This window comes from Helicoverpa armigera, chromosome 15, assembly GCF_030705265.1.
Source record: "Helicoverpa armigera isolate CAAS_96S chromosome 15, ASM3070526v1, whole genome shotgun sequence".
Classification (NCBI taxonomy): Eukaryota; Metazoa; Arthropoda; class Insecta; order Lepidoptera; family Noctuidae; genus Helicoverpa; species Helicoverpa armigera.
In genome coordinates, this window is record NC_087134.1 from 240,564 (window position 1) to 255,482 (window position 14,919).

General features: G+C 37.3%; 2 protein-coding genes across 4 annotated transcripts; one reads left to right on the forward strand and one right to left on the reverse strand.

The window, feature by feature from the left end:
- Positions 1–256: 256 nt before the first annotated feature.
- LOC110376310 (cholinesterase 2) lies at positions 257–4,696 on the reverse strand. 3 transcript variants are annotated; one of them, XM_049845416.2, is made up of 4 exons: positions 4,547–4,696; positions 2,842–3,228; positions 1,388–2,664; positions 257–855 (listed from the first exon to the last, which is right to left on the reverse strand). In XM_049845416.2, the coding sequence occupies exons 2-4, from the start codon at positions 3,034–3,036 to the stop codon at positions 621–623; spliced, it is 1,707 nt and encodes a 568-aa protein (XP_049701373.2). In that variant the 5' UTR covers positions 3,037–3,228; positions 4,547–4,696; the 3' UTR covers positions 257–620. The 3 variants fall into 3 exon arrangements, with proteins under 3 accessions (XP_049701373.2, XP_063894357.1, XP_063894356.1); XM_064038287.1 differs by having other exon boundaries at positions 4,659–4,677; XM_064038286.1 differs by having other exon boundaries at positions 4,585–4,605.
- Positions 4,697–6,775: 2,079 nt separating this feature from the next.
- Positions 6,776–11,672, forward strand: LOC110376297 (cholinesterase 1). The gene is made up of 4 exons (XM_049845420.2): positions 6,776–6,931; positions 8,333–8,622; positions 8,917–10,196; positions 10,697–11,672. The coding sequence occupies exons 2-4, from the start codon at positions 8,443–8,445 to the stop codon at positions 10,863–10,865; spliced, it is 1,629 nt and encodes a 542-aa protein (XP_049701377.2). The 5' UTR covers positions 6,776–6,931; positions 8,333–8,442; the 3' UTR covers positions 10,866–11,672.
- The last annotated feature ends 3,247 nt before the right edge of the window (positions 11,673–14,919 follow it).

Genomic DNA, 14,919 nt, shown 5'->3' on the forward strand with positions numbered 1-14,919 from the left:
CTAATTAATATAATCGGACGGGAAACTTTTGTTTGTGTTTTTATTTGAGGATTTTTTGGTTACTATGACAATTTAAATTAGACAGAGTAGTATTTGTCTGTGAACTACGAGTTTACCTGTTTGCAGCAATGAAATATTTGATGTGCCTAACTGTTGCCCAACTGTGATATGCTGGGCTATGTATGTGAAATGAAGTCATGTACAGAACTTAATACGTAGTAAGTATAAGGAAGGTGCTAAATAAAATATGTTCCGATTGTATTATCACCAATTTTATTCACAATTTGTACAGTAGACATTGCAACTTCAGAACAAGCAATTCAATATTATTAGTCATTTCAGGAGTTTTCAAATACATAATTTACTTGTCGTTATAATCAATGGCACTCAATAGTTTACGTTTATTAATGTCAGAACTCTTTAATACGTACTCACCTACGTCATTTACTTCTGCACGATTTTTGTGACTCACGTTCAAAAGTTATTGGTCAATAACACCAAGAAATTAATGTTAAAACGATCACTGTGGGATTTCATCAACTTACAATGAAAATTGGTTCTGAATGTTAATTTTGCCAATCATGTAACACAGTAACAACTATCTTTGATATTTATTTCAGTTACGACTTTCCTATACTTAACTGGAAAGTTTTCTTAATACTAAGAAGAACGCGTTTTTCTGGCCTCGTTTTCCTATACTTTGCATAAGTGGTGTTCCACAACTGCAGAGCATGGGTGTTGTCCTCCCATATCGGCGCCATGGACAGTACCTTGTCTATCACCATCAGCTTGGGCTCCGGGAGCTCTGCTGCATCCCATTGTGGCAAGATCGATGATGATGGTGGAGTGGGGTTGCTGGAAGACAAGAAATAGGGAATTAAATTAATTTGATAGAACAAGTGGCAATTCTTAAATTATTGTTTCATCAAATCTTGCATAACATTGCATTTATTATTTCATTCTCTGTAGCGAGGTTTAATTCATTCACTCGTTCATCTCGGTGCTTCAATTTGTGAATAGTTTAATACATAACAAATGTTTGCTGTGTGCATATGAAAACTTTTCATCTAGCGCCAAATTAAATTTGTAGTGTTAAAAGAATTTAGTTTTAGCAATGTTGTTGTTTTATTTTGTATTATAACAAAATTCAACGGTTTACGTTCGTTTAGAATTCAACACGATTTGCATTGAATTCATGGGAATTATTTTCTACATGTGCACTCAGATTTGCTCAATTAAAGTACCTAGACTTGAGTCCTAAAATATGTTTTCCATATTAGCCTAATTTTTACAAGATTAAAAACGAAGTATTGTGGCACACTAAACCAATTAAGGGTGATATTTGCACAATGTGTCACCAAAGAGGAAACAAGTTTTTAAAAATTACCTGTATTTGGCGAAGTTGGTCCACATTTCAGTGAATTTGTTTATGAACTTGAATTCCAAGTTGGCAGGCAAGGCCAGAGAACTAAATAAGTAGAACAGTTCGTCTGCGTGTGTGGCGCCCGGGGAGCCACGAAAGCCTAACGCCATCTTAGCATAATTCAGAGCACCATCGTATTGGAACTTATAAGCGAACACAGGCTTATTCAACGTGCGCAGGAACAACTCCATAGTAGCCACCACGGGGTAAATAACTATCGCATCACCTTCGAAGCGTGAGAACTTACTAAGAGAATCTTTTTTATCAGTAATTTTTTCACCATTCATATAAAGCTCGTCGAACATTTTAGCTGTCTTCGTCTTTTCCTCATCTGTAGGGAACATTAGGTCTCGTGGCAGCGCATCATAGAAGTTCACGTTGGCCAGAGTAGTCTCATTTTCTCTGCCAGTGAAGTAGTAACCTTCTTCGTTGTTAAATCCAATAATTACTGGAACCTTGTTATATTTACCCTCCGTAATCAGATTATAAGGGCTGTCGGGCAAGAATCGTTCTACATTATGTATCTTCTTTTCAATGCAGGGCACAAATATAATCTCTGAGCTATAGATGTCACCTTTCTTACGAGGCACACGGTGGGAAAGCAGATCCTCAGCTGTCATGTTAGCGAATAAATTGTAGATTTCAACAGGGTCTTCTGTGGAATATCCCATTTGTTCGGCAAGACGGCTCGCTATGGTCAAAGGTTCAAACTGCAAAGCCCAGTGTGCCAGAGCGGATCCACTCTGCATGATCGCTCTGTGAAACAAACCCTTAGACATCGGAGACAGTAAGTGAAAACTGACTGAAGCGGCTCCTGCACTTTCTCCAAAAATAGTTACATTATCGGGGTCTCCACCGAATGCTCTTATATTGTTCTGCACCCATTTGAGAGCTTCGACTTGGTCTTTCATACCAACATTGCCGGGTGCTTCCTTAATGCCCAGGCAGAGGAATCCTAAGACTTCGACTCTGTAGTTGAGGGTAACTAGGATAACTCCATGTTTGACGAGGAACTTGGGTCCGTAGGCGAAGGGCGATCCGGAGCCGTCCCTGAAGCCGCCCCCATGGATGAACACCATGACAGGCAGCGGGGAATCGCTGGTCTCCTTAGGGGTGTATACATTGAGGGTGAGGCAGTCCTCCTCGCCGAGGATACGGGACCCCATGAAGCGCTGCTTGCACCTGATGTGTTCATTGCGAGCGTTCAACACGCCGTCCCATGTTGGATTCGGTTCAGCTTCCTGGAAAGTTTGAATTAGTAATTAGAAACATCTTCTTTTAGCACTTAAATTACCCATTATTGAGTACCCGCTACCATTTACGGACTTTCAATGATAATCAAAGCTGTGAAATTACCGGCTGGGCAAAAAATACTATGAGTATTGAGTATACCATACAGACATAATTGACAAACTTACTTGGAATCTGTGCGTAACGGTAGCATAGGGTATGCCGAGGTATTGCAAGTGTGACCCGTCTAGAGACACTGACCCCTGAACCTGACCACCCGTCAGTTGCACAGGTGCCGTCGGATGTGTCATCAGAGGAGGTATGCATAGCGAGATCAGCACCAGCAGCTTCAAGCTCATCATAGACTTCCAACAGTTCTTCATTTTCAAATGATTCTTTTGCTTTTACTTTATCATCAAACTTTGAATTTTTATCAATTGCATCAGCAATGATTTTAATATAGTTAATTACTAGTTTGAATACGTGGCCAAGAATACCTACGTATTTTTGTTTTAATGTTTGGATGTTTGTCCCAACAATTTTGTGCAATTATAATCACAGTTTGTTGTTCTGATCTGAAATAAAACATATAAAAATGATTATGATAATAATTTAAAACAAAGTTTTGAATGAGGCTGTGCACGTGTATGTGAACATTAAGTATAGTATAAAAGAGGGATATTATCTGACTGCTGACAATTAGTTCGCCTTGTATTAAAGTATTATGGATTATACTTCAGCTGCAGCCTTCAGCAATAAACTATCCCACAAGTGTTCAAGCGGAGATCAGTCCCAAGAATGAGGGAAGTATCTACAACTAAGCTAATAAGGTAAACGACAATTATTTAATTGTAACACGAGTAACTACCAATCAACAGTAACTGCGCGTTACTCGCGTCTATCAAGTATTTAATTATGTCCAGGTATTTGTTCTATGGAGACATTTTTGTAAGATCGATCGAGCAGAGCCAGTGAACATTGCGATCTAAAGTACAATTATTTGTGTTATTTTTTTATTACATACTAAACACTATTATTAACGTTTGTATGAACCAGTTTATCCTATGTAAACGGGTGGTTTAGCTATTGTAATAGTCTGCGTCATGGTTGATTTCCAGACCTACTTGGATAGGGTTTTCCATGTGATATTGGTCTTGGGTCTTTTATTTTGGACCGGTTTGTGAGATCTAGCAACTACCTAGTTTATTTTTCTGGGAAATAAAGAGCTGATTCTTTAATAAAAAACAATGGAACACTGCTATTTTTGACTTGGCCTTTTTATGTGTGTCTATTTCAGCATTCAGCTACAAAAATGAAGTACTGCCATTTATCATTATCTCCCATAGGAACTACATCTTGAACTTTTTTCCTACTATGTAATATGTGTTCGCTTCCATTCTAACCTGAAGCAGCTGTTCTTGTATCTTACATGGAGCGACTGGCATTCGTCCTCAATCTAGTTATGTTTTCTAGAAATATCTATTATGGTCAAAGTCCAAATTTGACTCTTTTTCGTTTGATTTGGGATCGTTAAGTGCGGGATAATTTTTTGAATATTATTCGTAGTCTACATATTCTCTTCATTTTCCAAAGGGTTCCATCCTACAATTTTTTTGTCAAAAGGGATACCCTTGTTTAAGTTTTCTTCTAACGGAGATTAACATTGTTTACTTTTTAGCACGAGCAGCGGCAAACCATTGACCTCACTAGATTCACGAGTCTTACAAGTAAAAGATGAAAATCACATTACTAGACAACAGTCACCATGACATCATAGGTTTTAAACCAAAAGAAAAATTGCAGCTATTTACAGATGTTGCCAAAATTCTATAGAATTTTACTTTACTTGGAGGGGGCTAAAGTTGAATATTGGACAGCCGTTAGTCTACTTACATGACTATCACTTTTCAATAAAATATTAATACCATTACCATTACACTTCACTGATTAATATTTACACGTTTTGTTCTATACTTAAAAAGGAAATAGTTACTTTACTACGTACGTCCGCGCGTCTGTTCGTCTCCTGAGTGCGCGTGCGTCTTTCGTCTATTTAACTATATCTACTTAAGTGACACGATCAATATATAATAGTCTGACAGGAACCCGTTGCTTGTGGTTTTGTTCGGGGATTTTTACACTCTTAATTTAAATAAATTAAATATCTATCTTTGAACTTTGAACCCACCTCCGAGAATAACCAAGAGTGAAATAATTGCAACTATTGAATTCCAAGTGACCATTAAAAGGCTATAATAGAAATACAATTTGTAACTTCTTGCTATTTATAGGTACATTGAAACAATACAGAATATAAGTTTGTACTTTGTACTTAGCAGGTTAAAGACCTCTTCTCAAGTGTGAAAAATCACGAGAGAGTTCAAATCGAAGTGAAAATTACACTTGATACATAACATGTACAATGGTTCATTTTCGACATTTTATTGGGACATACCTCGGTAAGTACCAGAATTAGTGAGCTTAAGGCGCATACGGTTTCCCAGGGTTTCCATCATCGGATGCATCGGTACGCGGTGGAGAACCTCATCTTTTTTGGGAAGTCGATTGCTTGATGAAAAGTAAAATGTCTCAAAAGGCCGTTGAGAAAATTTTTAGAGAAAATATTGTGTGGAATTTGCAAACCCTTTGATTAATTTAGGAATTTTCCTCTTGACAAAGTGCATTTATGTAACATATTATGTAGGTTTGCTACGGTTGTTGTATTTAATTATTTCTGTCACTTAACAATATTAAACGTGCATTGTAGATATAATGGGCGGTGAACTCAGGTACCCTAGCACCTACGGAGGCTTCACGGCCAATTCATGTCGCAGTTACCTCGTGAATTGTGACATTACACGAATGTACCAGCTAGCACATGTTTAACGTTGTATGATTAACTAACAATTAATGTACCTATGATTAATTTTTATATTTATTAAGTTTTCAGTAGGCACCTAGGTTTTTTATGATTCTTATGTTTTATTTGTTTTTGGCAGGCTGGCAGGGCTTCAATAATATTTTTTCTTATTTTATAGATTCAGGTGTATATTTACATACATGTTTTGTTATTTTAGTTTGCCATTTTATACATATGCATGTGACAGCCGTATGTGCTGACCTAGAAAAATACTTGTTAATTGTATGATATCTTGTTATAATCATATTATGCTTAACAACGGCCTTGCTGTAATAAGCTACGATAACTTATCGCAAAAAACTAAACTTGTTTGATAAATATGAGGATAAAAGATTTAGGCACATTTGACTTTTAAGTTTTTATAGAAAAATATTTCTATTTAGATGTAATGTGCAATAATATCGTTGTACAATAGATCAACTAATAAATTAGGTTCTAAGATTAATAAAAATATTTTAATTTTATAATTCACTACATATTACGTTATTATTATGTTATCAGAATAACTGAGATAACGGTTATCTAATCCGTGTCGTGCATTTATATAAATACAGTATAGATAGACTGTTAGATAGTGGAGCATGTGGCAGATATAATTGAAAATATGTATTTTTTAAATAGGCCATTTAGATACATGCAGAGTATAAGCAACTATTTAATAATATGTACATAGAAAATTATTTAGGTAAATAAAGTTATGGTATGAATAGAATATAGCTTGATTTCTAATATTCCTATTAAAAAAAAAAAAAACGAAAAATATTACTAACTTTATGTGAATTAGGAATTTGGAATTCAGACTGATTTTCAGAAATATATGTAACATGTCTATCTGTGATGACTAGGCATAGCGGGAAAGTTTATATCAGAAACTAACCAGTTTTATCAGGAAAACTATGGCTGACCGTTATTTAACCCAATTAATGGTTATTATTATAAAACTAAGGCAGCTCAAAGTTCACGGAAAGATTTTTGTCAAACTCTTCCTCAAGATATAAACTACATTTATGAAATAAAGTTACACAATTTGTTTTAACTAACATACTTAGGTATACAACAATGAATGAATGGATGAAAAGAAAAACTAAGTACTTGTTTCACAATGTTTCATTGGATTATTTTTTTCTAGATTTTCAGTATGATTACCGTATAATTGGTTTGACAGTAACACAATAACATTGACTCAGATTAAAACGCGTACGAACAGCGTACTTTACGGACGTATACCTACTTTGTTAATATTTCGAAAAAATAAATTAGTAAATACGTAGTGAAGTGAATAAATTGTTGTATGTGTAACCTTGAAAGTATCGTATAAAAGTGCGTGGTGACCTTGGATAATATAAAACTGGATAAGTGTTAGTATTTTGGTTTCTGTCACGTGGTTCTGTTTACACGCTGTGATTGTTACCCAACTGCTACAAAGTGAGAGTAATGTTCGATCTTTAGTAACTACATATAAAATGGTACCATATAAGTATTAGATTCTAAAATAAGTTGTTACTTAGCGGGTATTATGCGGTAATTTCTAATCTGGATTAGTGGTTTCAGAGATTAGACGTTCCATAAAAAATATACGTATTTATACATATTGTACTAGATTTTGATAAGAAATATAAAATATTTATAGCATGAAAATAGTTACCTAATCAAGTTGCTAGCCATGGATTGATAAAAACTACAGGTTTAATTTTTTTCACCTTGGCGATCGAACTTTGACCTCTCACAATATTTGACCAAAGCTGTTTAGCAATTTCAATATTCCGTATCCAGTGTGTACTAATTCCGTGTGTTGTCGATCGGTACCTGTGTGATTTGCGAGCGTTCCCTTGACATATCGATCCCGCGCGATATATTATTGATGCGATTACTACGTCCACATAGATTTCCCTCGCGTCGTTCAACTCGTCAATTACTTTTCTATAGTGATCGTATTACCTGTATTATGTTGAACTTTATTTTCTTGGAGTTTTCTTAGTCAGCTCTCTACATTTATTTGGAGAAATATTCGTACTTAGTGTAGGTACTTCTCTTCCAGTGGTTTGCTATTTCTCAGATTTTTTACGTGATTTGCATATTATGTAGCCATGTCTAAATTGTTTATATCCTCATTATAATCTTGTTCGTTTGAATTTGACTTCATTCTGTAGCTCTATTTCATGATGCATTATTTCATTTACATCTTTCCGCAATTGTTTAAAGAAGCCTAGGTAAATAAATTGATAAAATGTATTCTTTCTCAGAATAGGCTAGTTTCCTAAAATATAATAATTAGTCCATCTTGTAGATTGTCCAAAGCGATACGTATTTTTTCTTTTTTAAATTGGATCAGAACTTGTTAAGATATAGCGTGTTAAAGTTGAGTGTGACGTCACAAGTTGCTACAATTTTCAGGACACTGTGACGTAAAAGGCCCCCACTCCTAATTTTTGAAGCGTATTATCTTTGTCATTTTATGTTTAATTAAAAAAAGAAAAAATACGTATCCAATATTTTTTGATTATCTAAAAAGCGGACTAAATATTATTTCATTATTTCGACCCTGGACACTACCCTATGGCGAAGTCAGTCAGCGGTAGCAGTATAAGTCAGCGGGTGTCGTCGCTAGAGTAACAAGTGACTGTCTGAGGTAGATAACGACAACACCTCGATACGCTATCAACCAGCTGTGCAGAGTTGTGACCGTCTCATTATCAGAGATAACTAGCATCCAAAGGCCGAAGGTCCACTCATAACTAAACGTGAACAATTGCTTTCAGTTGTCATACAGAATTTGTGCAGAACAGACTTGTTGGCTCGTGATGAAACGTTCGAAAATGTGTCTTATGTGATACGTGTTAAAGTGTAATTTTAAGTGACAAGGCTAGTGATGTCTGTGGTCAGTGTGAAGTGGCTGGTGCTGTGGTCGCTATGGGCTGCACGCCTGGTGCGACAACCTACTGACGTTCTTCAGATAAGCAATGGTCCCGTGAGAGGCTCCATCAGCCCCGATGGCTCCCATAGGAACTACCTCGCCATACCTTATGCGACTGTTCCTCATCGGTTTCAAGTAAGTTTGAATTATACATATTTGGAAATATTCTTCTCATACATAAATGTTAATGAGATGACCTATGGCAATAAAATTAGAGTAAAAACTAAGTATAACTAGGTTTAAATAAATTAATATTATTATGAGAACTAACAAAACAAGACTAACAAGTTTAAAGTACATAATTGATAAAGTTTAGCAATACAAAGTCCAAAATGTGTTTGGCAATAGATGCTAAGAAAAGTGCTGCTCCGATATAGAGTCATTTTGGCGCATACTTCATTCAGAAACTCTCAAATATGACTATTTTAGGGTCCAGGGCCGGAACCAACATGGGAGAGAACCTTCGAAGCAGTCAACGAAAACGTGAGATGCATGCAGAGTGTAGCAGACACCTGGACTGTCGGTGGCACTGACTGCCTCATCCTCAATGTGTTCACACCCTTAGACGCCACCCCCGGCGACAAGCTGCCCGTCATGACCTTCATCCACGGAGGAGGCTACTTCAAGGGCTCCGGCAGCATGCTACTCTACGGCCCCAACCACTTAGTAACCAAAGGCGTTATCCTAGTCACAATCAACTACAGACTTAACATACAAGGCTTCCTTTGTCTTCGCATCAAAGAAAATCCTGGAAACGCAGCTATGAAAGACCAGGTCGCTGCTCTGAGGTGGATTCAGAGGAATATAAAGAAGTTTGGAGGTGATCCTGATAATGTCACGATATTCGGTGAGAGTGCTGGTGCTGCATCGGTCTCCTTCCACCTTTACTCTCCTATGTCTAAGGGACTTTTCCATAAAGCTATTACTCAAAGTGGATCTGCTCTCGCTCCGTGGGCTTATCAGTTCAGACCCGTGTTCTTAGCAAGTTTGTTAGCCAAGGTCATGTTATATGAGTCACAAGATCCTCATGAATTGTACAAGTACTTCATGACAAAGTCCAACCAGGAGCTCATTTTGACCAGAGTACCTAGAGCAGAAGGTAACATCCTTACTTCTGAAATATTATACACACCGTGTACAGAAAAACCAATAGAAGGTGTGGAGCCCTTCCTAACAGACTACCCATATGATCTTCTCACTAGGGGAGAATATAACAAAGTTCCTATGATCATAGGTACTAACAATGAAGAGGGTCTATTGATATTAAATATGGATAACGACACCATGATACCTACTATTAAGTTCGAGAAATCTTTGCCAAAGAATTTGGAAATTCTTGACGCAAAAACTAAGCGCGAGGTAGCTAAAGAGCTAGAACATCTGTACATGGATGGAGATGAGATTTCAATGGATTCTGTGGTGAAGATATCGAAATGGTACGGAGAGCCAACATTGGTCTTTCCTTCATTGGTTGAGACGGAGATGATTTTGAAGAGTTCGGATCAGCCAGTTTACAATTACAAGTTCCAGTACTCCGGGTGGCGGAATATCCCGAAGATGTTCATGCCGAGCAGGCTGCGGGGGGTGGAGGGGGCGACGCATGCTGATGACGTGTTCTACATGTTCTCGCAGCACTTCATATTCTCTAACTTCGAAAATAAGATGATAGAGCGAGTGTCGACACTCTGGACAAACTTTGCTAAATATGGGTAAGTTTAGATTTTCATGATTCTTTTTCAAATTCCATTTTAAATATAGTCTTGCAGTTGAGTAAGTACCTATATTGTTATAAAGGAAAATAATACATTGCAGGTGGACTTTAGAGATAAAAAGATAATGTGCAAATTGCACCTAGTCTTAATTATCTGCTATGAAATTATCAACAATTAAGTAGTTTATAATTGTTAAACATGACTAATCATTAATTTATCTCTGGGAGGATAACCCTGCGTACTTCGATATAATCTAGTAAGGATACACTTTTTAATCACTATTTAGATTACGGACTGTTTTACATAATAGATGCCAGATTATTCGAAAACTGTGAGATGTAGAAACATGGCGTGTTAAAATATACCAACTACTTATGTATACCCCGAATATTTTACCCAGAATGAGTAAAATTTTCGCTTCTAATTTCCATGGTTTCCTAGTAATATATTTTCATTTTCTACTTTAAGTATAACTTAACAAATATTCTTGTTTCCAGGGACCCAACTCCAGCCGACTCCAGTTTACCAGTAAAGTGGGCGCGGACCAACAGCTCATCACCAACGTCGCTGGTGATAGACGCTGAGTTCTCCACCGCCCCGCTCTGGTACAACGACAGACTCAAGTACTTGAGAGAACTATACTCCAAGTTCAGAAGGAAAAGATAATGACCAGCTAACACTAGAACTAGCAAAATTTAATTTATTATAGGTTTTTTTTTAATCAGAGTTTTGGTCACCGACTCAGAAATTCTTAAACCATTTTAATGGTGAACTTTATAATTGTTGCGTAATTGTTAACTGTTGTATATTAAAGTCAAGTAAAGAACAAATTATCATAATGTTAGTGTCAGTGAAGGTGGGTTGAATAATGAAGAGCTCATGTGTGTGAAATTAATGTATTTACACTGGTTGTGAAATGATTAGGTCGAAATAATTATGTCAAAATATTGGGATCAGTAAAAGCTGTTATCTAGCTAATTAGGTCTATTTGTATCGCAAATCACCAATCTTTTATCCAAACTACAGATCCTCTATCTATTGAAAAGAAACTTCGAATAGAAAAGCGACGAAAGTAAAAGAAACGTGAGCGAAAGATGATTAGTTGGACTCTTACTGTTGAATTAGCTCCAGCAACGATGCGAACTACCGTCATTTGGCAAACTCCGGCCTGTACGTATTGACCTCGGCTCGTAAACCAGGGGGACACTCGAGTGCATCCCCTAATTAGGACAGCCAGGACCTTCCGGGGCTCGACCAACTGGAACTTTGAACATTCTCCGACCAGGAATTATTTATTTTATTGCCGGAATGAGGACTCACCGATGCGTTGCGAATTTCTTCAGCGAACGTCTGGGCTTTCATTAATTTTGGAACTCCATTAAGGGACTCTCATCGAGTCAGCTCTATTAACATTTTGATGCAACTCCATTGTTCAGTAAACGGGTTTTAAAATTAAAATCGTTTGCCGATAAACTGTGTTTTAATACTCTCTTTGTTTGTGCATTAATCCCGGCTGAAAGCGAATCGAGCGCCTTTAAAAGCGAAACATAAAACGTGTAGCATTAGAGACTTGGTAATCGGCAATCTTAAAGCCGTACGTAGCGACGTTCCGTACCTACCAACAGAAACTAAATTTCCGGTATTTGAGAAAGTAAGCCGCTTACCGTGTCGGTCTCTTATTAAAGCTCGCTTGAATGGGGCTGGCCGAATGAATGAATGTTTGTGAAACTATCCGGCTTAATCTTGGGCCCTTTCGGTCCCCCGCGGTAAGCTGCTCTGTAAATAGGCGAAAATCGTCCCGCAGACACATCGCCGTGTTTGCTATTGTTTGCTATTTAATGAGAAACCTTTTTAAAAAAGTTAATGGGAATTTGGTGGCTTTATGCCTGTCGTAATCTGGGATTGCCTGAGATCTGAGGACTTCAGTGCTCCCTCCACACGTAGCGAGATTATCGAGTGCCTTTCACTACTTCTGAGACTCGTCATTTAGTCTTTCAAAACGTTTACTGAACAACTTTTGTGAAGAAAATACGAAACTTGTTTAGCAAGTTTATGAAACGCGGCCTCATTTGGAATTTATTTAGGTTTGCGATAAAACAAGCTAAATGGATCTACTTTCGCGATGAAGTGACGGACAGAATGGACAGATTTGGAACACGAATTTTTGTAGAAAGTTATTTAGGTAGGTCTTTCAAAAGTTTAAGAAGTCAACGCGTGAATGTTGGTCCTATAACGTAGTTTGCGAATTTCAGAGAAATATTTATATGATAAAAATAATACCTAAAGACAACCTTCTATATAATTATGGAGCACTAGAAAACAGCAACAAAGTATACAAGGCCACTTTCAAAGAACCATATAGCTATACCATACCAGACTTGGAAAAACCCACTATCTGCGGAAAAAATAACCTTAAAATACTGCGTATCCCCAAAAATACCCATAATCCGAGCAGCGAGTACTATTTACCATAATCCTGTGTTATCGGGCGAGCGCACACCGACATATTTCGCCGGCCGCCGCCAAAACGGCCCACTAATGGTATATCGACGACTGGTAGTGTGCGGCCAGCTTTATTTCAGCCCCGACCGGTGGGGTGAGCCAGCTGGTTCTAAAACACCTGGGAACGGATAATACGAAATGTACAGATATAGGTAGGCTCGGATTTCATTTGTAACTGACGAAAAATCGATGAACTCAAAAATACCTGAAAGCTGAAATTTACGAATTTCAGTTTCAGTTCCAAGTGCTACGTGGTTCACAGAGGCAATGGAGAAGCTACGATTACTTCAAACGCAAAGAAAAAAATACAAGTCCGAACAGTGAATTTCCTCCTTTTTGGGAAGTCAGTTAAAAATGGTGAGTTACTATTCATTTTTCAACCTGTATTTGAAGGTTAGATACTTTTACCGTTGCACCAAGTCATCGTTACCTGATATCCTCTCGAACTTTGGACTAAACTCGTAAAGATAACTTTTTAACTGTTTTTAAATGCATTAATATTGGACTTCGTTCAGGTTAATCGCAAGTCATTGGTCAAATGGGGGTAAAGTCCAAGTATTTTTGCGGTTAATCGGCTAGTTACAGCTTCTAGATATTATTATAACTTGCTTCAATAAGCAAACAAATACTTTGAGGTTGAGATATTTATCAAAAAGGTGGGATGCTAGAACTATCTGCAAGAGAAGGTCCATGCAAACATGAATTGCCTATAACCAATTAGTTTTTTTTTAATATTATATGATGTACTAAAGCAGTTTATTAACTAGAAAAAAAAAGTTTGTTAGAACAATCCTTAACTGGGTACTAAAAGGCACAGGCAAAGGCAATTCAATAGCTGACTATGGGATTGTGTTGATAATTGTATATTCATGCTCTACTTTAGCTTTTGAATAATAAGGCATGATGTTACGTTGACCAATACTGTATATAAAAAATGGCAATAAAAAAGACTAACAGACACTAAAGATTACATTGACTATAAAAGCATAGGACAATAGAAAATCCCCGGTATTTCCGCAACCGTGTCCATTTTGAGCAGGATCTAACTCCTTCGGTACACAATGTAAAGATATCGCGTTTCCGATGGACCGTGCCTTTGCCTCGAGGCGAGGCACAAACACGGACTCGAGGCCGCGATGACCGGGAGAAAACAATGGCTAAACTGGGATAAACCGTGTACTGGCCAAGTAAAAGGTCATCGTGACTATGTTGTTGAGCTAAAAAAAGTGTTTATGAAATAGTATAGCTCAATTTATTTTTCAGTAATACCTAAAAAGTAAATTGAGAGTTATCCCGTGAAGTTATCTGAAGATATATAGACACATAAAACAAAAGGATTTTGGCAGTATTTAAACTTCGACTTATAAAATTAGTTACATCACCAAAAACAAAACATGAAACGACTGATATTCTCAGCATTGAACTTTGAACGCAATCATATATCACTTTTATATTCTTCTGCAATCTTTTATCAAAATTCGATTCAAAAATCCGAGCTGACATCCCGCAACTCGATACCGAAACATTAAAATGGATTTACGGACGGTTTTTCATGACGCCGTGACAAACTGACGACCTCTCCTATCCGATTCAATTCTCTACATTATCTACATAATAAATTCAGCGAGTATGTTCGTGGGTTTAAAGCGAAACGTTTGCAGTTATCGTTTTGTGTTCCTACCATTTATCTTGGCGTTAATTGTCAAACCCGAGATGGGACGTTAATGTGAGTACGGACTTAGCGGCGGCGGTGGCCGAAATTTGCTGAAGATAAACTAAAAACGGTGGCACTGTCATACGACAATAACCTCGGCGGTCGACTACAAATCTGTGAAATAACCGAGAAGGTACCCATGGACAAGGCTCAGGCGGTAGCGATTCTAACACAAACCAGTTACCGAGGCAACTCGATACTAGTGTCACTAAAGCACGACTGCTTGTCAGACTTACTGAATTCTGACTACTCGTGACGATTGAAAAATGTTTATTAGTTTTATTTTAAGTGTTAGCAGGTGTTCGCTGTAATTTTGGAAGGCTCTCGTTAAGATCAAGATAGTCGCCCAATCTTCTTCTTTGTTTCACCTTACAGCTGTTTCGCACTGATGTGACTCCGTCAATGGACTGCTAACTCTCGTTGGGTTCCTGGGTTTTGAGTTTATAATTAATGCACTCTGAATGAGAATTTCAAAAAGGAAAAATAAAATCGCCATTTCTTGTG

What these genes read in the sequence shown, in the direction of transcription:
- LOC110376310 (XM_049845416.2), bottom strand. Translation starts at nt 3,036, where the DNA reads ATGAAGAACTGTTGGAAGTCTATGATGAGCTTGAAGCTGCTGGTGCTG. An exon ending in CCGTTACGCACAGATTCCAA is followed by an intron (nt 2,665 to 2,841) that starts GTAAGTTTGTCA and finishes CAAACTTTCCAG; the next exon opens with GAAGCTGAACCGAATCCAAC. An exon ending in ACCAACTTCGCCAAATACAG is followed by an intron (nt 856 to 1,387) that starts GTAATTTTTAAA and finishes CTTGTCTTCCAG; the next exon opens with CAACCCCACTCCACCATCAT.
- LOC110376297 (XM_049845420.2), top strand. Translation starts at nt 8,443, where the DNA reads ATGTCTGTGGTCAGTGTGAAGTGGCTGGTGCTGTGGTCGCTATGGGCT. An exon ending in CTGTTCCTCATCGGTTTCAA is followed by an intron (nt 8,623 to 8,916) that starts GTAAGTTTGAAT and finishes TGACTATTTTAG; the next exon opens with GGTCCAGGGCCGGAACCAAC. An exon ending in ACAAACTTTGCTAAATATGG is followed by an intron (nt 10,197 to 10,696) that starts GTAAGTTTAGAT and finishes TCTTGTTTCCAG; the next exon opens with GGACCCAACTCCAGCCGACT.